Source organism: Misgurnus anguillicaudatus, chromosome 24 (genome assembly GCF_027580225.2).
Source record: "Misgurnus anguillicaudatus chromosome 24, ASM2758022v2, whole genome shotgun sequence".
NCBI lineage: Eukaryota > Metazoa > Chordata > Actinopteri > Cypriniformes > Cobitidae > Misgurnus > Misgurnus anguillicaudatus.
Window position 1 is genome coordinate 20,943,076 of NC_073360.2, and position 25,966 is coordinate 20,969,041.

A 25,966-nucleotide genomic window follows, 5' to 3' on the forward strand; every position below is an offset into this window, starting at 1 on the left:
CAAAACTTTAAAAATGTAAAGAAGAAATCAATCGTTGTTACCCGTTTGAACAAGAGTAGTGACTGAGGTGGGTGAGCCAGGAACAGGGATCTCAAACGCACATAAGAAGCCGTTCACAGAGTGTCGCACCTTTTGGTTGTCCTGAGGAAAGTTCTAAACCCAAGCAAATATTTATAAAAAGGTCAATATGGCAATCAACATTATGTGGCACCAGTATCATGTGTGAAGGTGAACGGACCTTGATGTTGGAGGTGTGGACTTCAGCCAGCAGAATCTGCTCAGGTTTCAGACTGCACAACTCGCTCAGTTGTTTCTTCAGGCCCATGTACTTCTCATCCATGTTGAGACGGAGCCCGTACCGCACCGGAGTGGAGCCGTCGAGTTTAATAACTGTCAATCACAACAGGTTGCAAGTGAGCCTGTTGTCTCTGATGACTAAGTACATTTCCAATCGGCTTAAACTTACCTGTAATTTCTAAGTGCATTGAGCTGTCCATGGGCAGCGGTAGCGAAAGGAAGTTAAAGGGGTCGAAGCGGGCGCTGATGTGACCGCAAGTCTTGCACTTCACCTGGGACCTGAGCTGCCCATGGAAGAGATCCACTACGATAGAGCGATTCCTTCGTAAATGGTTTTCCCAGGCCTATAAAGAGAGATGAATACGCAAATAACGTTAAGTTAGTCACATTTAACATCCTGTTGCTGTTTTTCAAGTGGATGTTGGAAATTACAGGAGTCTGAAACTGACCTCTGTGGCCACTTCATGGTCTGGTCGTCCATCACTGTCCTTCAGCTCCACATAAGGTTTCTCATGCACACGATTCAAGTCTTCATGAAGCCCATCTAACAGGAAGGCCAGGAGCTCCTGGGAATCTTGCTGCTGAAAGCCGTTGAATCTCGGAGCATATTTTGCTATCGTCCACTAAAATGATTGGGACACGAATGTCAGATTGACAATTTTTATGGTAACAAATATTTGGTTTCTGTGATTGCAGTGATGTTAATTACCCACCCTTAATTTTAGAGGTGCAACATTCTTCTGGGTTCCGCTCCAGAGTTCTTGTACCAAATCCCCATAGCATTTGGCCATATGACCACGCATTCCAATGGGATTGGTTCTGTCAATTCAATGCACAGCTCAATGGTCAAGAGGTATGATGCATTGAAATTTACTTCCCAGTTTAGTATATACTGAATTTCATTTAATCAAATAGTGGTAAAAATAACTGAACACTATAACTATAATACTATAATAACTGAAAAATTGCATTTGGTAATATTAGTTAATGCTTTAGCTAACATGAACTAACAGTGAGCAATACTTCAGTATTTATTCTTGCTAGTTCATGTTAATTTCAACATTTACTAATTGTCAGGGTTAGCAAGACAAGAACCCAGGCGCAGATGGATGTATACAAAAAACACTCTAATTAACTGACTTTAATTAAAGAGACAAAAACAGAAAAACAAAACCCACGAGGGGGCAAAACATCACAAATACAAGATAACTAAACACTGACTAAACTAGAACAACTTACAAACAAACTCTACTAAATAACAATAAACTAAACAGGATACTTTCAGGACACGATACTCACAATAAGAAAGAAAAAACGCACAAGCAAAGAACATCAAGCACAAGGACTTTAAATAGGGACAAAATAAATTACATACACCTGGAAATCATTACAAGTAAGGGATCGGGGAAAAAGTGACGAGACCCGGGAAATGCGTGGTCAGAATAAACCAATACTAAAACCACGCATCTCCCACATAAAACATGGTACTGCCAGGACCCTGTCACAAAGACTAGAAATAATTTAAGACATGATTCTGACAGGATCCTGACACTGGCTGCGTCCGAAAACTCAAGGCAGTGACTCGCTGCCTCGCTGCCTCATGAGGAAATGACTTCGGAGGCATGAAGGCAGCTCAGAGAAAGACTTTCGGACACTTCAAAGGCAGCGTGTTTGAAATATAAACAGAGAGTGCCTTTGTGATAACTAATCACATATTTGAAAACTACAATACTAATTTCTCGCTAGAAATGCAATTAAAGGTGTAAAAAGTGAACATCTACCTTTATTTACACTAAATTTGTGCTCCAGTCACTTTCCTTGGCCGCCATTTAATTTTTTCGAACTCGACCAGGCTCGACCAATCACATGCTTATTGTACGCCCACGCATAGGTATCTCAGGAGACAGGAAGTAAACCTAACGTTGAATTCGGACATGCCTTGATGCCTTCCTGCCTTGGAAAGCTGCCTCAGGAGGCAGCAATTTAGAGTTTTCGGACGCAGCAACTAATTAGGGATGCATAACTATTCATTGCGATTAATCTATAGCAGAATAAAAGTTTTTGTTTACATCATATATATGTGTGAACTGTGTATAATAATTATGTATATATAAATATGCACACATGCATGTATAATTTTAAGAATATATATATATATATATATATATATATATATATATATATATATATATATATATATATATATATATATATTTATATATAAATGATACATAAATATTAGTGCTGGGCAGGGATTGATCGCGATTGATCGCATACAGAATAGAAGTGATTTTTTGCATGGTATGTGTGGTTGTGCTGTGTCTAATTATTATGTGTATTTAACCACACACACATTCATATATTCATTTCAGAATTGTTTTATTTATATATCATTTTTTAAAATTTATATTTAATATAGATTATATAAAAATATAAATAAATATATATAAACAATGTGTATTTATCCACACACACATTCATATATTCATTTCAAAATTGTTTTATTTATATATCTTTTTTTTTAAATTTATATTTAATATAGATTATATAAAATATAAATAAATATATATAAACATGTAAATGTTTCTTAAATACATACATGAATGTGTGTGTATATATTTATACATAATAATTAGACACAGCACACACTCATATATTATACCAATAATTACTTTTATTTTGTATGCGATTATTCGTGATTAATCTTTGCCCAGCACTAATAAATATACAAATCTGTATATAAGTTATTATACACAGTTCACACACATATATGATGTAAACAAAAACTTTTATTCTGTTATAGATTAATCATGATTAATTTTTATGTATCGCTATTACGAATATTTTTTTTATTCAAAGTTGGAACTGTAAACATTAGTTAATGCAATTAACAAACAAACAAGAACAGCTGTATTGCCATTAACTAACATTAACGAAGATGATTAAATGCTGAGAAACTATATTGCTCATTGCTACTTCAGGTAAGCTAATGCATACACTAATGTTAACAAATAAAGCCTTATTGTAAAGTGATACCAAAACCACAAATTTTGCTCCCTTACCTGTTAAGCTCATATAGGTGTCGCCCTGAGATGAAGTACTCAGTGAGGGGCTTGGTATTGCTAACACACTGAATACTGGAGTTCATGAAGCACGTGTTACCCAAGTTGCTCAAACCTGTGGCACCTTTCTCAGTTGGAACTGCAACAGAAATAAGCCAATATTTATATGCAATTAGTTTATTTGGTTAGTGGATGTTTAAGCCATAACCACATGAGTGAAGTCTCTGTGATGGTCAATTACACATATCTTATTGTCTGGTAGGTTAATCCAGGACTAGGTCTTAGTTATTTTAAGAAATGCAAGAAGTTTTTACAAACAAACCTTACATAAAACAATACATCTGTGCAACCCTTACGAAAATTAACCATGGTTTTATTGTGGTAAAAGTGTAGTAACCATGGTTTTTTGGTGTATTGATTACTATGAGCAAAACCATGGTTTTAATACACTAACTATGGTTTAACTTTGGTTTTTGAAAACCATGGTTGTCAAAACCATGGTTATTTTGTGGTTACCATGGTTTTACTACAGTAACCATGGTTTTTTGGTTTTAACTGTAGTAAAACCATGGTTAATTTTCGTAAGGGAAAACAATGGCACTGATATATGTTTTAAAAAAAATGTAAATAAAAGGTGTTTTTAAATGAATGCAGCTCCAACATGCATTTTAGTCTGGGACTAGGATAAGCCCTGTCCGGGAAACTGCCACAGAGAGTTTGTTTCTTCAATTGCAACATAGTAAATGTCTTTAAATGTCAAATCTGATGTTTGTTTACATATGATTTGATATTGCTTTGTTATGTAATTTTTTTATGGACTATTGCTACTTCTTCACTTGTGTGTTAATAATCGACTTGGATATGGGCTTTATTGCAGAAGAATTTAAACTCTGATAAACATTTTGATTTTTGTGGAAGTCTTTTTTAAGAATTACCTTTGTGTCTGTCAATTTTGCTGCTGTTCGCAATGAAAGACATTTCCTCTGGCCAGCTCATATCTTTGTTTCGAACTGGAGGGAAACAAAATGCTATTATTGTCTCAGTTTTTATCGGATTTTGCATGGTTACAACTTTCTTCACATTGTCCAGTAAATGCGAAAATAAATTTACAAACATACCCTCAATGACTAAGTGCTGTTCGTCTTGAATTTTCAAACTTTCTAAAGTGTGATCTTCATCGTCCAGGAGCGTGAGGTAATTCTGATTAAATGACGAAAGCAACATAAAAAAGATTAATACAAATGTCTAACAAACTCTCTCAACCTCGCAAAGCCTTAGTATAGTTGTGACACCTTTGTCAGAGCTCTTGCATTAACTGTCTTTAATCAGAGTACAATATTGCTACATGTAAAATTTGTTTATCCAATATCTGAGGTCCCCACCTCGCTGTTGTATAGCCACAGGCGCATGTCCTCGTCTTTGATGCGTAACCTCTGGGACAGGTACTCGTGAATGTCTTTAATCGTCCCCATCCTGCTGAAACAGCCTGTGTATGCCAGCACTCGCTTCAGGGGGGCGTTAGGAGAAGGAACATTTCCTGTATTGGGAATGGAGCGGTCTTTAGCATTCTCTAACATGCAATACAACACTTATCTGTCTTAAACACTTACCTGTCTAAAATAACCTATAGCTACCCTGCTGTGTTATACTGTACAATAACAATGAATGTACACAAGAAATTCAAGCGTAAAGTGATTGAGCAAGATCACAGGTACATTGTGATCACAGTGAAGTTAGGTTACTGTGTTTATTAATCAGCTGACAGGTAGTTGTAATAATACATAGCATGTAATATATTTAGGGATGGTCCGATAAATTGGCAGATGATGCTTGCTATGCTTCTCAATGAATTACGGTGAAATGTCGTTACATCCAAAAGCCAGAGGGCGCACTCGTGCAGAAACTCAATATGAAGAAGAACCATTAACACACGCAGCTCCAGGAAATGGCTTAAGGATATATTTATATTGATGTTCTTCAAACCTTTTCAAGTATTTTCATGATTATAAAGAATATGTATAATGATTATGTTTTCAAATGCATGTTATAAACGATTCAAACTAACAGTGATTTCAGATCGATAAGGACTTACTGATTAAAAGCCGTAGTACATGAAAGAGCTGTGAATAATATCGGCTGTGCGAGTCAGAATTATTAGTGTATATCCGCATTTATCTTCCCATCCGTAAATATAATATAATATAATATAATATAATATAATATAATATAATATAATATAATATAATATAATATAATACAATTTGAGACAACAATGAAAAATGTGAAGATCCAGTTCATTCATATATCCTAGTATGCATGCTATTAAATCAAGTCACAAGGATCACACAAATCAAACACACACACACACACATGCACGCACGCACACATAATCTGATTGACTCAATTGAGGATTAGTTGTAAGGTAGCAGCAAGAAAGGGCAAAGGGCATTTTTAAGGGGACATTCATTAATTCATTAGTCTGGGTGATCTGAATAAAAATCAAGCCAAATGCCAAACACATTTAATTTTCCAAAGAGGATTATTGATTTCACAGAAGACAAAATTGATTTGATTTGTATGATTGCAAAAGGAATATTTCAAGGAAATTAAGCAGGGAGAAGTGATTTGTACCCACACCAAACCCACAGTCAGTCTGGCAGAGCCATGATTGAGTGGCATATATCTCTATTTGTAATCTCACTATACTATCAGTGTTGAACCTCACTTTAAATCAAGTTAACACCGAGTTCACTGCCTCTTTCCACTCTGGCATTTAGGTAAACCTGATAGTAGACACAAAAGCTCCCATCTTTCACACCAACACTATGACTGCAGCCCTGACTTAGAGCTCGGAGCTGGAATCATGATTCGGCGCGTTAGTGTGTTCAATCAGTAATCCAGAAATCTGGTTTGCCGAGATCGGGTTTAGGAGATTAGGGGAGGTGGTCTAGGCAGAAGAAGGAGCCTCTCTCTTGCTGCAGGCTTACGTTACCTCGGGGCATGTTTGGAGGGAACATTCGCAGACTGGTCATACCCATATTGACCCAGATGTTGGACTGAGGGGTGCGTGTGGCCGGCTGCTGTCGCAGGAAGAGAAGGTACCGTGGGAAAAGCTCTAGTTCTGGTTGATTGGTGAGTGTAGACATAATAACCTAAGGGAGGAAGGGATAGTGTTAGCGGCACAGAATAAACACAATGACAAAATATATACCGTTACCTATATGAGCTAACTTTGGTTAATTTAAACGAAGTTTACAGCCCTATGACTTTAACTTTAGTTAATTGAAGTAAATTAATTGTTAATTCTATTGTTACTGTTCTCTTAAAGGGGACATAGCATGAAAATCTGACTTTTTCAATGTTTAAGTGCTATAATTGGGTCCACAGGGCTTCTATCAACCTAGAAAATCTGAAAAAGATCAACCTAGTAACTTAGTTTTGGTAAACCATTTTCTGCAAGCATGTAAAAAATAGGTAATTGAAATTTGGCTCTCCTTGTGATGTCAGAAGGGGATAATATCACCCCTTAATCTACACTATCCAACCACGGCACTGCCATTCAGTGCAGACAGCTCATTTGCATTTAAGAGGACATTTTTGCTCACACCTTCAAAGTGGCAATTTTAAAATGCAATAATAAATGATCTATATGGTATTTTGAGCTAGAACTTCACATACGTACTCTGGGGAGACATAAGATTTTTAAAAAAGTCTTGTGAAATGTCCCCTTTTATATTTGATATACGTACCGGACGAGGTAGGCCAAGATTGGCCCCATACCAGTGGTAAAGTGCCCTCCATACCGGCTCTGGCACGGTCTCAAAGTCCCGGCCATCTACCAACTGCTGGGATTTCTTTATCCGACCTCCCTCCATAGTCAGCGTGGGTGCCTGGACAGAAAAAATAAAGACAAACACTTAAGGACAGGACAGATAACAGCTTATTTGGACTCAGATACTACAATCTATTGTGTTGAGCAAAGAAAGATTTATCTGATAATATAGGATGTTACATTAATACAAGTGTGCAAAAATGCGTTTGTGACAAGATATTGCTCAAGCTTACAATTCCATGGAATCAAAGAAAACTATTTAAAGGTGTTATTTTTCCTGCAGATTTACTGAATGCCCTTCGGGAGTCGGTTTTATGGACAAGAAAGTTGTGAATATCCTGCCATCAGCACATTCATAATCACCTTTATAGACTCAGTGGTCACCAGAGGCTGGTTGTCTATTGCACCGGGTCTCTGTGCAGCCATGCTGTTGGGCAAATGGCCATTGGCACTGGAAAAGCACTGGTTGTTGTTGTCTGAAACGTTGTGCTGTCGAGCAAAGCAGACATCTGTGGCAGAGGAACTCATGTGGGGGGTCAGGCCTGAGAAAGGAAACACATTTATATAAAGAAAACCTTAATTTGTATTTTGGGCCTTTTTGCTACTTTTTGTTTATGTTTATAAGGTGAAGAATAAAAAAGGGAATAGGACATGACAGATCCTACATGAAATGGTACAAGTCACAGTTTTAAACATGTGAACATTACCCACTAGACCACTGTTTAGTTACACTGTACAGAAAATGGCGAGATGGGAAAACTGTTTACAGGGTTCCCACACATTAGTTAACTTTAAATTTAAAGACCTTTCAAGGACTTTCCAGGTCCAATACCCTCAAATTCAAGGACTAAATGTGGGGACACATTTCAAGTGAGAGCAAGGTTACATCGTGTTACCTTTTAAGATACATTGTTACCAGAGCTGGCGCCAGACCATAACTAACAGGGGGGCACGCGGCTTCCAAGGGGGGCACGAAATTAGCAATAATAACTTGCAAAAACAAGGCATTAAAACAACAAATACAGTGCACGCACACATTCATACAATTGGTACAGACTGTCAGCTCATTTCCCGTATAAAGTGCAGAAAATCACAAACTAATTAGTATTACCATAATCACGTCCCAATGCTGTTTAACGGTCTATAGCCACACTTCACATTTAGGCTTACGTAAATTAAAACAACGCTAACTTACCTTACCAAAAAAAGCTGATGGTGGCTTGTACGAACATTAAACTCTCTTAAAACAGTGTCCTGTAGATTTGAAAATTCCACCTCGACCTCTTATCTCCGAGTTTGAGCCAGATGGAGCAGGCGGTGCTGGTTCGTTCTAAATGTTCTAATATCCATATTTTACACGATCCATAAAATGCCGCGAAAAAACACGTTGCTAGTATCAAGTCACATTAATATGCAAAGACGTAAAGACGCATGAGACGCCGCAATACAACCAATCAGAGAAACGGGTCTATTTTAATTAAAAAAACATATATCAACTATATTTTCTTCATTTTATTACATTAAAAGTCATGAAACATTCAATTTTTAATTATTCTTGATATATATTAAACTAATAAAAAACTGTGTGGGGGCACAACAACGTGGTTGGGGGGGCACGGCCCGTGAATGCCCCCTCTTGATGCCGGCCCTGATTGTTACTGTTCCCTTTCGAGGGAACTCACGCTGCGTCACTGCGGTGACACTTTAGGGACGCCTCCAGGGGTATGTGTGTCTGAATATGTGTATCAAATTCAACCAATGGTGAGGCTTAACGACAAAGACAGGGTGAAATGGGAGCCAGGAAGTATATCACTATCTGAAATATTGCTAAAGACGGCATTACAGGGACGCAGAAAGTATGGCAAGGGTGACGCAGCGTCTCGTTCACTTCTCAGGGAACAACAGTTACATACGTAAGCCGAGACGTTTTCATGTGTCAAACACAACTATGCAAAAAAGCATTTTGGTATGAATCAACATTCGCATACAGAAGATATAAGCATTTAAAGCCAACATTTTAGCAAATGTGCTTAAAAGTCTAGAATTTTTATGATATTATCCTACACTACACAGGGTAGGTACCAAAGATATTGGATATTGAACAAGATTGAGCACTCCTATTAATATAAATAGGGGACAATGCAACATTCAATATGGTCGCCCTGGCAACAAAAGTCCACCTTCCAGTTAAAAGAACCAATCATCAATCGATACAGACTGATGATTCTCTGGAGGACAGGGCTCTATACACAGTAGCTAAAAAAGGACTCAAAAAAGATGTGCAATTTCAGCTTAAGAAACAAAAGTTATGGTACAGTTGATGTTAGGTTTAATTGTTAGTCTATGAATGTCTTTCCCAATTCAAGTAGATAGGACTTTAGTCTCGCATTACTTCAGACTGCAAACGTGGCCACCTAGTCCTATTTCCCTAATGGGACTTTGACAATATGTTTATTACATTAGTATGCTATGAAGAAAGGATGAGCATGTACTCACTATTACCAATACTCTCAGATGCCTCTGATGAGCTGGAGATATTGTCAGGAAATCTCTCCTCTGGGGAACTTGGGGAACGGACCACTATTCCAACTCTGTTTTGGACGGACTCCACAAGAGCTGTGGACTGTGAACTTTTCATGCCACTACCCTGCATTAACGGCTGGTCAACAACAATGGATGTGTTATCCTGTTAAAATAAATAAAAAATCATCATCATGCTCCAGTTATTTCACTGCTATGTATCCTGTAGATATATTGTTCACTCACATATCTGACATAATCTTTCCACTGTTGCCACCACTGCATTGAGATCAAGAACCAGTTTTGGCCTAGCTGCAGTCCATGCCTGCTTTCCCTCTCCAGCCAACCCCTGTAACACCACACACACACACACACACACACACACACACACACAAAATAACAGTCAGCCAAAGAACGCATTCATATTTCATCTTACTTACACACAGGAATCAAAATAATCCCACATAACAATCTTTCTATACTTGCCAAACTAAGGCATTAATAATAAACTTCCAAATCAATAAAACAGACAATGATTTGTTGGTTCAGCATTAATAGTATCTTTTGTGCACATCAGTGCTGCTTGAAAATTCAATTTGGCTGTGAAATTGTGTTCTCAATCTCTGTCTGCTCTTAAACAGAAAAAGATAAAGGTTATAAACAGGTTATAAACTGATAAAGCTCAACCATAAGACTCTTGACGTGAAGTGAAATGCAATACAGAATTATTTACAAGCTTGATGTTTTGAGAAAGAGAGATTAGTTGCAAAGTGTTATTAAGTGTCGTGTCCTACACTCACCTAATGATCTGGCCTTCTTCTTCAGGGGTAGCTGGACGCAGACCCAAAACGATATGACACACCTGTCAAAGAGCCAATTAAACCCATAAGCACAATATACAGATTACACTGGATTCAAATCTATATGTCCAGATTACAAAACCATCCTAGCACTTACAGTATGTATATAGACCATAATAGTGTATGCAGAATTTTACCTGAAACAGTAGGTTGAGGAACTCATTGGCGAGAGCACTTTTCACGCTCCATATCTGGTAGTCCTCCAAGGTTAAGTGCCCTTGCTGTGAGCGTGACACAGGACAAATATAAGTGCACAAAAAAAATCAAAGGGATGCCAAATCGTTCAACAAAGAAAATGATAGTACTTACTTTTGTTGTGTCATGCATTTTCAGTATGTCTTCTACAATGTCTGACACGCTGGAGTTAAACTCCTGAAACGTACAGAAGGACAAACCAGAAAACATCATTAAGAAATCTATAAATAGCAATTATATACTACGTTACATCAAAGGAATGCATTAGGTTCAAGCTTGCACTTACACCGCAAAGCTTAATGCAGTTTATCTGACTCTGACATATTATATTTTTTGTTCTGCCTGTTTACAAGCACTTAAGACATAAGCCACCATACGTAACAACATGATATTCGTTTATTTTAAGAAGGCATTTATTTTGCAGAGAAAATCAACAACACTGTAAAAAATAATAATTTATATATTTCCAAAGGATAAAATGTGCACAAAATAAGCTTCAAGTGTACTGCCAAACTTATAAGAGTCAGTGGGCAAATAACAAGTATTTGAAGAGTTTGGTTACAAAACGCGATAAACTCCATTTAAGTTAGTTACCACCAAAATCAGTATTGTATCTGGTCAGCATTAAAAAGTAAATTCTTAATTTTACCCAAAATTCGATATCCGCCGTGTTATTCTGTCATCTTTTCTCTCTTTTTTCCAAAACGCGATAAACGCCATAATATCCGCAATAATCCTTCTCTGCAGAATGCAATAAATCCGCTCAACAAATCACAACGCACCATTCCACACATTTTAAGCAACAATGGCGGCGCGTTGAATACACACAGAATCCTATTTTTACTCATCTACTTTGTACTTCCTGATCAACAACCAAACAAAAACAAAATAATACTTTTGATGGCACTGATAAACCTGTGGTGGTTGTCTGTGGCGGAAAAGAAACGTAAGCCACTCGGGACCTGCGACGGAAAAATGCCGGCTGTTGCTTGTTCTCAGATGACAACATCAAGCTTCTGTCATGCTAACACATTGACCTCAGGGGATCTTATGAAAAACTTTCCATTATTTTACTTGAAGTCAACGAAAATCGAGCAAAAACAAAACATTTTACAGCTGATCGCGGTCAAAAAAGTTCAGCGACGACGTCCCAAGGATGACAGCAGCAATGAAAGTGTTTTTTTTAATAATGCCATTTAAATCGGTGCATACCACTAGTCAACTAAATGAATATAACATGGCAAGATGAATGCACATTCTTATATTGATTTAATATATTTATAGCATTTAAAAAAAACTTTTCATGGATTTATTTCATTTTGCGGAAAAAATATATTTGTTATAATAAATCTTTGAAAATCAAATAATGGATTTAAATGTTTAATGTTATTATAACCTAAAGATGCTATGTGAAAATTTGTAATAGAAAATAGTGGTTTTCATCTTGTCACTTTCTTGGTATAGAAAACACGTTTTTAACGAAATTAGTCAAAATGAATTTATTGCGTTTTGGAATCAAACTCTTCATTTACAAAAAATATGTCTGCTTGCTGCAACATACTTGACTATTCACAACTTTACAGTCTGTATCTCAAGAGGTATTTAGTTGACACATGCAAATACAAAGAAAAGTCTGTTATAGTGGATTTTAATGTCATTTTTACAAATAGAAGTGTTCAGAACTGCATATAAAAGTGTCTCAAATCAGATTTGCAAAAATCTGATCAGATGTGCTTTTGCATTTAACACCCCCAGCCAAAACTCCTTCCTATCAGTGCCAGATATTTGCTGATAGAACCGGTTGACAGTACAAATGTGGCTGAAGACTCAGTGACAGTTCAGGCTACACAAACCAATAATAAATCCAGAGGGAGTTTAAATTAAATGCATAAATTGAACTCAAGCCTGCAACCCCATGATTGGATTTTATTTGCATTAATTGCCTCACACAGGCATTTGCAGGACACACAAACTGTATATTGAAATAACATCACCACAGTCGTCTGTGGCCGTAGTGCTGCAAAGCAAAATGTTTTAGTTGCAAACTGTTAGGCAGATCTAAACTACATACGCTTCTTCCTGTGGATATTTATCTAGCGATCAGCTGATCTGAACTTACAGGCAGGGTGTCTGTACGGTTGTCCTTCCACACCTCCAGCAGCGCCACCACCATCTCATGGATCTCATCCCTGGACAAAACTCCATCCCGGTCTACATCAAACACTTTAAAACAAACTGCAAGAGACAGAAATGAATAGCTTTAGATAAACAGTATTCAAAGACCAAACTGCCTTTTTCATTAATGTAAAATTATGTGAGTTATGTTGATATGCTAAGGATGGGTTTTTAGGGATGGGTTATGAAAAACTCATTACAGAAGTAGACAATAGCTGTTGATAAAGTTGACTAAATTTTTCGTTAATATTTCACCAGTGGCGGCCGGTGACTTCTTTTTCGAGTGCGCACGAATGCAAAGCTCGACAAAACATTTATTTAGCCCATCATGTGTTTGTGTGTGAGCGTCTCTTTTATCATAAACCCTTTCGACGCGTGTGCAGCAGGCACGTATTTTGTCAATAATAAAACACTCACACTTTTGCCGCTCAGCTACAGGACCCCGACAACACGCTGAGAGTCCACATGATATCTCCTTAAAGTCAATGTGATTGTCCCGATTCTCATCAAAGGCATGAAACAAACCTGAGACATAAAAGAAGATGGTAATGTCCAGATGAGCCATGTAAAAAAATCTTTTTCAGCACATAGACTTAATCCACTAGAAACAACTGAATAAATTTAAATGTCTTACCTTCACTTAAGGATGCATGAATAGGGGGTGAGACCAAGGGGAGAAAGGTTTCTAAATCAAAGCGACCTGTCCTTGACTGGGCTTTTAGCAGCCAGTAGCGCTTTTCCAAGTCAATAATGTCAGATTCTTCTACTGCAAGAACACAGACAAAAAAAAAATCAGACTTACTGTGAAATTATTTCTTATTATGTGCATCACGAACCCTCAGTTAACCACGTGCTAATTGCCTGTCAGTGATACAATTTGGGCCACCCCAATTCAATATTTATGCCTGTAGCTGAATTGGTAGAGCATTGCTTTAGCAGCACAAAGGTCCTGGGTTTGATCCCAGGGAACACAAATACTGATAAAAATATGTTGTATGTTTCAGATGCACTGCAAGTCATTTAAAAAAAAAAAGAATCTGCCAAATCTGTACATTTTGGGGTGAACTATTCCTCTAAATAGACATAAACATGTTTCCATAACATTTATACATTAGAAAGCACACCTGTTGCAGATTATGTTGGGGTATAAATTTAATTAGTTGATTTACATTAAGGCAACACATAACAACTAAGTGAAAGCATGAATCATCCTAATGAACTGAAAAGACTGGAGTATATATATGGCATTAGTTTGGTGGTTAAGAGGCTCTTGCTTTGCCATAATCTCTAGCTCAGGCTAATAGGCTTGGGGTTGCCCAACCCACACCTGACCATCACATACAGCAAGGCAAGTGTCAAATCACAAAAATACAATAATCTTTCTATCTAGTGCAATGTTTAGATCAAAACACAACATTTAAAAAAAAATACATTATAAAAAATAAATAAATAAAAATAAACAATCCTACATGGGTTGTTTCCCCAAGGGTTTCTGTGTAGAGACTGTGTACAATCTTAACGATTAGACTCTGTCTGAATTGTCCTTGTTTGACAGAAAGTGAGTCAATAGTCATCATTCCCATAATGCATTGGGAGAACAGGTCTACTACAGCCAAAGCTTGAAAGACAGCAGAGACCAAGAACACATAAATGAGTCTAAGGATTTATAGGTTTGTATACCCGCCCACCAATTCTCTCGATCAATGATTCAGTGTCATTTCAGGGTCTTTTGTGAATGAAAATTCATGCAGTAACAAAAGCAGTATTCGGATAGGATTCATCTTCTGTCTATCTAAACGTATGAGTTACAATTATAAACACTAGATGCCTTTTAAACCTCTATAACGGCCACATCCATATAACGTTAGTAAAAACTACACAGATCCCCATCTCTAATGTACATTGCAAAAAAAACCAATGCATTTATGAGAGCATTATAACAATACATAATTCAATACATAATTTTCAATACAATACAATACATAATCATTTCTGCTACTACGACGGGTATTTTAAGCAGACTATGACTGGATTTTCTTGATTTTATTCTGTTCTTACTGTGGATGGGATTAAGGGTGTCACGATTATGAAATTTGGCTGATAGTTAATTGTTTAATAAATTGTGACGGTTAATTGCCTGTTTTATTGCTTTGACATTTAATTCTCATAATGTTTTTGTTTGTTCATTAAATAATCTTCGCCCATTGTTGTGATTATTTAAATTAAATCTTTTGCAAGGTTTATGAGGCAGTTCATATTAATACACATAACACATATTTAATAGTAATTATTTAAAGAATATATCTATCAAAAACTGAAAATTCTTCATAAGAAATAAACAATACAGTGTCTGAAAAATAAATGAAAATAAAAATGCAATCAAAACAAACTGACTATACCAGAACAGGCCTTAAATAGTAGCCAACTAAGGTCATATTTAGTACTGAACCACATGTATGTAGTGGCTGCAAAAAAATCTATTCCTTACAGATCCCTAAGAATGGCATCCTTCACTTCCCTAAATTTGGAATTGTTGTTTTAAAAATGTATGTTTTACCCGGCAGTTCATACTGCTTATCAAAGTTTTGCAGCATTTCTTTAAATGCCATTTTTTCCCACTGTACTGAATGGCTTGGACATGTGACACTGTTAGTTAAGGAGCGCTATCTGATACAGTCTCGTTAATGCAGGCGCTGCAGCCCCCCCTTGTGTTCTTAGAGAGATGTGCAATCATTGCGGTGATCTGAAATCATCGCGATGAGGTCAAACAATCGCAATGAGACAATATTTTAATCATTGTGACAGCCCTAGATGGGATGTCAACTTATTAGTAACTTCTTGTTTGTGTTTCATTACCCAGAAAGTTAGCAAAAGGGCTAAATCCATGTGCACAAGGCAGTGCACAATTAGCTGTAGTTGCTGCATTTTACAAAGGTTCAAATAAATGAAAAGTGTTAAGTAAGGGATCATGTTTAAGCAGAAAAAAGCCCTGACAATGTGAAGCTGAAAGTCTTGTATCACAGTGCAGGGGTTTATTTTGCGACTACAAACGAGATCCTGCTTTTTACACAGGTATTTAACTCATAAGTAAGGTAAGAAACATTTAATATTGATTTGAAATACTTTATTTGCTAATTTTTAACAAATGCAGACCTCCAAGAGGAAAACCCCGTTTACTTTCGGTTTTAAGATAAGGCGGCATTTACATGTTCAAATGTCACGAACACACTATTTGGTTTAATCATTTGTATATGTAATGTCATATTATGTTATTAAAATACATATATTTAATTTTTGTGCAACATTAAACTGTACTTGTTAAAATGATTTGCAACATTTGGTTTACAGTGTGTTGTTTTTATCTGGGAATAGAAACCTACAAATGTCGCGACTGGCCAATCAGAATCAAGCATTCCAACAAGCTGTGTAATAAAAATAATATTCATAGACACAGACTAATACACCCCCAATGTAGTCGAAAAATGGATGGTAACAAAAAGAATCCCAAAATACATCTATATGAAACATCTCTGTCTGAGTAAGGGCTAAAGAAACACAAGCCTGAATAAATATTTAACATCCAAGGTGCATTTATTGCATGGCCAAACAACATTTAACGCAAATCCCCTGATGGTTTCATGGTTATTACAGCAGACCAGCGAGCTCATGGAGTGACAAAGAATTATCATTATTTAAAGCAAAGTTATTACTACTGAGAGCAATCATGGGTTTATCATTTAGGCATAGCTGGAGAGAACCGATTGTTATGAACCGTTTTTTTGTCAGACACCGACTGTTAATCTATAAACACTTTAATATGAGGCATGATAAGTAGTTTATTTTATGACCTATGATGTCCTTGCAATTTATTGTAACAGGATGACAGGCGTTATTTGATGCTGTCAGTCTTTCAAGCCATCAAAACCCATTTCAGCCATTACTTATGCCACGTTACCATTACTTTCACTATTGTCCTCCACAGGCTGCGTTTAGCCCATGACAGCAACAATTACAGGTTTGATCTGAGACACATGAATACACCTTTGTATTCAACAGCAAAAACATTAGCAACCTCTCGGGGACAGATCTAATATATCCAGATATTCGGACCTGACACATCAAAACTGAATATCTGAAAAGTGCTCATCATGTAAATCTCTCTAAATCTTTCTCATGCAAATAAGAGTGACTAAATTATATGCTTGGTTGTTGACGACAATATCAAAATGCAAATGCCATATTTATTCTATTTTCTTCTTTCATGACCATTATTTAAGAAACGGTGGCATTTTAACCTCTAACAAAACATGCATACCTGTCATTTGCCAAATAACCACCTACAAACGCCAAATACTCACCTAAAGGAGCAACTCTATCAGAATGGCAACAGAAGAACCATATCATATTCCACTGTACTGACCCTTAGATGTGGCATGTAGTCCATACAAACTATCGGCTATGTTGGCAAAATGTAGTAACTCGTCATCTTCATACACAATCCGTCTCTCTCTCTTATAGATTATGTTCACCAACTCTTATTTAGGCCTTTTGGCTGCTCACATCGGGCCTTGTGTTGGTTCGAGGCATATTCTGGATGATGCATGCTAACATAGATCACACAGATCATGACTGCTTCACAATGCAAGCATTCGCAGTCCTGTCATTGCGCTAAGAGGATAATCTGATTACCGTGTGTTGTTCAGGTAGCTTCTCTGATTGGCCGGAGATGGAGACACAGCTCAGGTTTATTTCAGAGCTGTCCTTGATTGACAAAGCAAACTTTTTCTAATTTTACTGAGCCATTTAATAAGTTGCTCAGTCTTAGAAGAAACAGTCATGGTGACCACTGTATAAAAAATAGGACAAGCTCTGTACATTCATTGTGTCATAGAGGAATATGCTATAGACAGAATTGATTGCGGTCATACTAATAGACAAAAAGGCTCATAAATTGACAATCCAATAATGACTGTACAGTCAGCTGATTAATGATAAAGACAAACTACTGCTGTGTCTGCAGTCTGAAGCAATCACTTGGCTTCTGTATTAAATCATAACAGAACCGGTCAGTCTATATTAGTATGCTCATGCCCAGTACTTAAAAAACAATGGCTGGGTTATAAAATTAATACTAATACTATAAAAAAAATTATTATTATTGTCATTATTATAAAACAGATTGTTGTCTATTGGTTATTACTAGAGATGCATCAATATAAAATTTTCCCACCGTTACGATAGCTGATTATTCAGACTGATATCTGCAGATACAAAAAGTTTGGTGGTTATATTAACTTTCATGCATTCTGACTTATTGACACAGTTTAAGAGTTGGTTTCCTCATGCTAAACAAATGCAAAGTGTCAAAAAAGCAGAGTATTTCTGTGCTAAATGCACTTCGGTAGGGTTCTTACAAGTTTCGAAACGTTTTTTCGAATACGGGTCCAGCTGACGTTTCAGGGGTAAGCCATACGTATCACTACTTTTTATAGGTACTTTCCCCCGGAAAAACACGGCCACACGTCAATCAGCAGGTGATCGAGAACCGAGGACGCCAAGTCACAGGCATCACTTCACGCGACAGCTTTGTTTTTTATCAACACTAAACAATGGCACGAAAGAAGAAGTGTGTTTTTTGATGTAAGGAGAAGAAAGCCAACATTATGGAAACAATGAATATAGTTTGTTTATCCAGGGTAGCAGCGGAGTTTTGCATGTGTTTGTTTAACGCTGGATTTTATTGAAAAGTCCTAACCGGGTCATGAGTTGAATGCGATAAGTAATGCAGGGTTCACACCAGACGCGGTAGAGGTGGCAAGCGCGAGTGATTTACATGTTTAGTCAATGCAAAGACGCGATTAGGCATCCTAATCGCGAATTAAGCGTAGGCATCCTTATCGCGAATTAAGCTTTGCCGCGGGAAACGCGCGAGTTGAAAAATCGTAACTTCGGCGGATTTCTGCGGCGCATTAACCAATCAGGACCTTGCTGTGCCGAGTAGTGACGTGATTACAGGAAGCGAGCAGAGTCTCAGCGGAGTCGCAGAAGCCCCTCCCATGACACAAATTTCCGTGTGAATGCCTCGAATGACTAGAATTTCACCCCCGAATGAAGCGAGTAAACTAAGCGAGTGTCCAACTACGCATGAATAGCACGTTTTTGCAGCCTCTACTGTGGCTGGTGTGAATGCACCATTAGACTTCTGTGTTATGTTGGAAATAGGTGCATATAATTAAACGACACGAACATAAAGTGAATCATAAGTCATCCAGTTAATGTTGCATGACTTGTGAGTCGCTCCTCCCGCAGCAAGTAACTCCTCCTTCCAAATTTTTTCATATGTTATTGGATCTGTCTTTTATAAATCTGATAAAACTAAAGACTCTTCGGAGATATGAAGAATGTAATACTACTCTATAGCCCTATTCGACGGGATTAGTTTAACATGAGAAAATCGTGCTTCTCAGAGGTCCTCTGTGTTTTTAATCCCGTCCGAATCGGCCATGTCTGTGTTTTTCTCTGAAGACCTCCGTAAGAATTCCAGAGCAATTTACCTACTGTTTTTCGCCAAACTAAGAGGTTCTCTAGGAAATGTAATCCCGTCCGGATACAAATGTCTGTTTCCCCACAATATCTTTTGAAAACGCGGTTCATTTAGTGTTTTAGCCAATATGATCTGCTGTAAGGTCTTACTAAGGCACGTATATTGTATTTCCTGAGTCCCATTCATTCAGATATGGACGTTTTTTCCCTTTCGGCGAAATAAAATGAATAAATCAAGACGAGCTGAATATCAAACACTGTTAAGACTGGCAACTGTAATATCCGTAACGTTATAAGGTAAGAACTCCGTTCAAAAGTGTTCAACTCTGGAATGGTAATGTTAATTAATAAAGATAATAAATTGTTTTTAATCATTATTTCTTAATGTCTTTTGGTTTATTATAAGCAGACAGTATATTTTATTTTGTTTTGTTAAAATTAAATTAATAAATGACATGTTCTGTAATATTGCAAAATATTAAACATTACAAACACACGTATCCAGAGCACATGATCTTCTGCAACGCCCAAATGCAAGAAACAGACACTCACATCTCTGGAATAGCCTGAGAATTTTAATCCTGTCCGAATCGGTACATAAAATCACAGACGTCCTGGGGGACACGTTGAAACTCAAACATTGTTTGGAAAACTAATCCCGTCCGAATAGTGCTTATAGGTATTCCAGATTAACATAAGATACACAGAAACAGAGTGTGTTATGGGAGCTTTAACTAAATTCTGAAGATTACATTTCCTGAATGTTATTCATTCATATAAAAGCCATTAATATTGATCATTAAATTGGTGATGTTTCTTTACATTTTCTATACACAGAGCTTAAATTCATTGCATTTTCCTGTTCTCTTTTTATAGGATACATCGACCATGACTATCGTCTGTTTTAAAACTATTGGTTGATAGCCGATTGTAAGGAAATTGGTTTTATTTACCTATAGAGATAACTGAAAATAACTTTAATTGACAGATCTTAAAATAAGCCATTGCCATTCATTTGTCAAAAGATACACACGTCTTTTTCTAAGGGATGTTTATAAAAGATGCTTAATTTAACTAAGTCCTAGTTCTTGCTTTAGCGAAGCCTTGTCTGTGAAACCAGGCCATAATCATACACAAATATGATTTTTTCGTATATTGATCGTAAACTATTTCTATTTGATTTTCTGCAATCTTATTATTTTAAATGACACTGAACGGGGAATAGGCTAACTATACAAATAAAAAAAGGTAGAAATGGGTCACAAAAAACATTCACTAATGTAAAACAAAATCATGTCTGTCACTTTTGAACAGGGGTCAACAGAGCAATGCTGCACATCCAGCACTGAATTCATTACAGTCTTCCCACATTACCACTTCATAAAAGTAAATGCACTGAGTGACTGACTCGATGGGACATCTTCATCACCTAAATAAATCATCATTTCTATGAAAAGAGTCTGGGCATCTGTGAGCCAGCGTGCTGATATTCAGTCACTGTACAGGCTCAGGGTCTCAGAGCACAGATGAGAGGACAGTGAATGCTGCCACTTCCTCCAGCGTGTCAGTTTGGTTTTAAAAGCAGGGTGGCATTGACAGCTGCAGTCGGGCCGAGTGTGTGCATGTGTTCACTGAGTGGGAAGTGTTGCCTGTCGCATGCCATTATCTCACACAGATGCCCTTCTCCCGGTGGAGGGGAGCAGACTGATTTGCCGATGTCTCTTGTCTGTCCAGGAAAGCGGTTGAAGGGAAGTGTATGGAGTAAGATTTGCAACTTGTTCAGACATCTGCAGCGTCGACGGTTTACCGAAGAGCGGATTAACGTCAGTTACTGTGACATACAACCTCTCTGGTGCGTTTATGTGATAACCTTTACGAGTTAATGTTGATTTTTCACTTAAACACAGCTTTCTAAATCTACAGGCATTCCTGCAAATAAAGCTCATAGTATAGTACACTCATAAAAATAAAAGGTGCTTCATGATGCCATAGAAGATCCATTTTGGGCTGAAGGGTTCCATAAAGAACCTTTAACAACTGAAAACCCTTTCTGATTCACAAAAGGTTTTTGTAGTAAAAAAGGTATAAAGAGAACTTTTGACTAAATGGTTCTTGAGGAACCAAAAATTGCATCGCTCTGCCTCTTTCATTTTTGCTAGCGTGTGAAAGTTGCGCAAGATCATTTCATCGTATGATCTTAAATCTTAAATATGTAAAAAAAGCTCTTACATATGCATGTACAAAACGTTGTGAGGCATGTTTACTAACAACACAAGCAGCTGTACTCTGACATAATATAAGTGTGCGTCAAAATTAAACACGTCATTTCTCCAGCTCATGTTTTAATGACTCGCCCATAGACCATCCCCTCAAAGTAATCAGGACAGAAGCGGTCCAAACTGAACAAAAACACAAGGTGTAAATGGACAATTGTCCCTCTTGTCCACCTGTGATCCAAACGACCAAAATGCATCTTAAAGGATTATTCAATTTTCTTAAAAAAATCAAGATAATTTATTCACCACCATGTCATCCAAAATGTTGATGTCTTTCTTTGTTCAGTCGAGAAGAAATTATGTTTTTTGAGGAAAACATTCCAGGATTTTTCTCATTTTAATGGACTTTACTGGACCCCAACACACAACAGCTTCAATGCAGTTTAAAATTGCAGTTTCAACGCAGCTTCAAAGGGCTCTAAACGATCTCAAATGAGGCACAAGGGTCTCATCCAGCGAAACGATTGTCATTTTTGGCCAGAAAAATAACAAATATGCACTTTTAATCCACAACTTATCTTCTTCCTCCAGCTGTGTGACGAGCCAGCGCGACCTCACGAAATTGCGTTATGACCTGGAAAGGTCACGTGTTACATATATAAAACGCACACTTGCGGACCATTTTAAACAATAAACTGACACAAAGACATTAATTAGTATCATTTGACATACAACAACGTCGAAACGGTCCTCTTTCTCCACACTTGTAAACACTGGGGCGTACGTCATCCGTGACGTACTTTCGCATACGTCATCCGTGATGGGATGACGTATTACGTGAGGTCGCGCTGGCGTGCACAGGACCGGGGGAAGACGAGAAGCTGCGGTCCAAAAGTGCATATTTTTGACAAAAATGACAACCGTTTCGCTAGACAAGACCCTTGTGCCTCGTTTGGGATTGTTTAGAGTCCTTTGGAGCTGCAATTTTGGACTGCATTGCAGCTGTTAAGTGTTGGGGTCCAATTAAAATGAGAAAAATCCTGGAATGCTCTCCTCAAAAAACACGACCTCCTCTCGACTGAACAAAGAAAGACATCAACACTTTGGATGAGATGGTGGGGAGTAAATTATCTGCATTTTTTTAAGAAAATTGACCAATCCTTTAATACTAGGTGTAAACAAGCTCTTAGAGTATGGAGAGTGTATTTAGAAAGTACTGAAAGGGCATTTAGAGTAATGACACTTACAGTGAGTAACACCTGCCAAGGTTTGGTAGAAGGTTGGCGTGTCACTGTCATCAGTCAAGGTGACACACACACCACCTGACAGCAGCCAGCGGGAGAATGTGAAAGCCTCTTTATTCTGCAGCAGCCAGCTCTTAAACTTCTCGTAATTCACCTTCTCTCCCTGTACAGACAGAGACAGTAAATATACAACAAATAGCGTAATGCTCCAATGAGCGTGTGACCAATATAAAAAGCATGACAACACAGAACTGTACAAATGAGTCAGATTGTGCGCTACAATAGTTGCTTCCTTTGTTCATTGAAGGAATGCTGCTGTGTGCTGATATATTTGTGGAAGTGGGTTGGGTGATGTGATAAGCAAAAAGTCTCAGCCGAAGGATAACTAACAAAAGTGCCGCACTGGGTAGTTTTCTCCTAAATCAAAAAATGAGGCTGCAGTAGAAAGAAAGAGGGGCGAGATGAAAGTGCAGCTCAGAGAGCTAATGCTGGGTTAGTTTTAATTAAATATTGGACAGAACACACGTTGGGTTAAAAAAATAAACCTATGCTGGGTTGTTTCAACTCATGGTTGGGTTAATAACAATCCAGCATAGGTTTATTTATAACCCAACATGTGTTCATGAACATCTGTTCTGTTTAATATTTACCCAGCAATGGGCTAAAAATAACCCAGCAGAATTTAGAGTTTGGGAAAGGCAGTTTGTGTCAAAGCTGTTTTAAAAGATCTATCCATCTATCTATCTATCTATCTAGCTATCTATCTAGCTATCTATATCTGTATATATATATTGTTTGTAGTTAAACTGTCAGAAACAAACCCATACTATGTTTAGTTGTTTGTAAATTGCTGAGATGTGCAAGTGCTAAAAATGTTTTCTGATGACACTGTATAATAACCCTTTTGGTTAAAAAGTGGTTGAATTTCCTTACGGTGGCCTGACCATTATGAGTATCATTAGCATCATTAACAGACAGGTGACACTACAGTGAATCTGGCAGGTAAGTCTTCGCGGACTGACCTCAGTAAAGCACTTCCTAATAGAGGGCGGGACCTCCCCATCCACGGAACGCAGCATGTTCTCCACATCCTCTCGGACCACGCATGTGCCGGAGTCACTGGCGAACAAGCTGAAGATGTCTGTGAATACAGAGGTGCAGAGGACATGGTGGTTAATCCACACACACGTACACACATTCACAGTCCTTATCAGAGTCTAGCAGGCAATGTGTCTTGCACCCTCACATCAATCACGGCTGCCATAGCCGGAGTGTGACTGGCACAGAGGATACATCCATTGGGATTATGCGATGGGAAACCTGTGGTGACTGGAGAGGGATGTGTATGAGGCTAAAAGTTGTGTTTTGATGTTAGGCAAACAGCACAGACCAAAGCTAAATTACGGTAGATGACTGAACCTGTATATGCTGTTTGTAATGGAATTAGCTTGGCACCTTCTGTGAACTAAATAGACGCGTGAAGCTATTTAAAACTGACGATTGATGTTTATGGAGGACAATACCTGAAGAAATTAAAATGAAATACATTTAATGGGGAAAAATAAAGAAATAATTAATTTGATAAAACAAATGAAGAGTTCAGATGCAAAACCCTTAAAGGGATAGTTCGGCCAAAAATTATATTAAACCCATGATTTACTCACCCCCAAGCTGTCCGAGCTGCATATGTCCATCGTTTTTCAGACAAACACATTTTCTGATATTTTAGAAAATGTTTTAGATCTTTCAGTTAATTAAATGTGAAGTTACGGGGTCCACGACCTTCAAGTCCAAAAAAAGTGCGTCCATCCTTCACAAAATAAATCCAAACGGCTCCAGGATGATAAACAAAGGCCTTCTAAGGGTAATCCGCGCGGTGTTGTTGTAGAAATATTCATATTTAAAACTTTATAAACCAAAATTACTACCTTCCGGTAGCGCCTCCATCTTAGACTCCTCTGTATTCAGGAGAGAGTATCAGCGTAGTGTACACACTTTTCTTAGTGACGTATGACAAATTCGGAGGGCGGGGGCACAGAGCAGCAGCAGAGTAGCCTCTGTAGGCTGCGTAAGCTCTCATCCTGAATGCGGACGCGACTAAGATGGCGGCCCTACCGGAAGGTAGTTATTTTCGATAATAAAGTTTTAAATATGGATATTTCTACAACAACACCGCGCAGATTACCCTCAGAAGGCCTTTGTTTATCATCCTGGAGCCGTCTGGATTTATTTTGTGAAGGATGGACCCACTTTTTTTGGACTTGAAGGTCGTGCACCCCGTAACTTCACATTTAATCAACTGAAAGATCTAAAACATTTTCCAAAATATCCGAAAATGTGTTAGTTTGAAAAACGATGGACATATGCAACTCGGACAGCTTGGGGGTGAGTAAATCATGGGTTTAGTATCATTTTTGGCCGAACTATCCCTTCAGACAATGCGCTTTGATCGTTAAAATAGGGCCCTAAGTGCGTCTGATATGTTTTTGTGTCGTTTAATGGATTCTGCCGGATTTCTGTAATAAGCGGAGGTGAAGAGAAGGTATTTGGTGAACATAAAATACATGCCGAGAATGTTCGGTTAACATCATCATCTCATTTTCGACTAGGGTGCCATTTAGCGGCTTTTGCATCTAAGCTATTCATAATCATTAAAAATTTTGTCCAATGTGGTCCTCAGTAGAACTTCTGAGAATAAATGAACTAAAATGAGAGTGACTAATCTATGAAGTACAGTAAACAAAAATCATAAAACATGTGTTTCAGCACATGCGTGTACTGTAGTCAAAGCCCCTTGGCACACATACATTTGGCTTTCTCTTCATCGCGTCCTCTTGTTAAAAGAACCAGCCCGACGATCAGGTAGTTGAAGTGAAGCCCTTTAGATGTGCCACCAAAGGAACTGTAGATCACCTACAACAGATGAGAGAGGAAGAAAGGGTGATCATTAAAGGGATGGTTCACCAAAAAATTATATACTGATACAACGTAAAATAAACATCATTGATTGGTATTAAATTCT

The 25,966-nt window shown here is 37.7% G+C and overlaps 1 protein-coding gene across 3 annotated transcripts in view; it reads right to left on the reverse strand.

The window, feature by feature from the left end:
• usp32 (ubiquitin specific peptidase 32) overlaps positions 1-25,966 on the reverse strand; it is a 51,215-nt gene that overhangs the window by 7,504 nt on the left and 17,745 nt on the right. Inside the window, exons 3-25 of one of the 3 annotated variants that reach the window (XM_055196511.2) lie at positions 25,752-25,857; positions 23,967-24,085; positions 22,948-23,107; positions 13,576-13,707; positions 13,359-13,466; positions 12,886-13,001; positions 10,881-10,943; positions 10,709-10,792; positions 10,512-10,573; positions 9,958-10,060; positions 9,694-9,877; positions 7,555-7,733; positions 7,109-7,249; positions 6,352-6,511; positions 4,742-4,896; positions 4,478-4,559; positions 4,295-4,369; positions 3,360-3,498; positions 1,011-1,116; positions 747-920; positions 467-641; positions 239-390; positions 42-153 (exon numbers count right to left, since the gene is read on the reverse strand). In XM_055196511.2, coding sequence (XP_055052486.2) covers positions 42-153; positions 239-390; positions 467-641; positions 747-920; positions 1,011-1,116; positions 3,360-3,498; positions 4,295-4,369; positions 4,478-4,559; positions 4,742-4,896; positions 6,352-6,511; positions 7,109-7,249; positions 7,555-7,733; positions 9,694-9,877; positions 9,958-10,060; positions 10,512-10,573; positions 10,709-10,792; positions 10,881-10,943; positions 12,886-13,001; positions 13,359-13,466; positions 13,576-13,707; positions 22,948-23,107; positions 23,967-24,085; positions 25,752-25,857 — 2,887 coding nt within the window. Of the gene's footprint in view, positions 1-41; positions 154-238; positions 391-466; positions 642-746; positions 921-1,010; positions 1,117-3,359; positions 3,499-4,294; positions 4,370-4,477; positions 4,560-4,741; positions 4,897-6,351; positions 6,512-7,108; positions 7,250-7,554; positions 7,734-9,687; positions 9,878-9,957; positions 10,061-10,511; positions 10,574-10,708; positions 10,793-10,880; positions 10,944-12,885; positions 13,002-13,358; positions 13,467-13,575; positions 13,708-22,947; positions 23,108-23,966; positions 24,086-25,751; positions 25,858-25,966 lie in introns of all 3 variants that reach the window. The other 2 variants (XM_055196512.2, XM_055196510.2) reach the window with 2 other exon arrangements.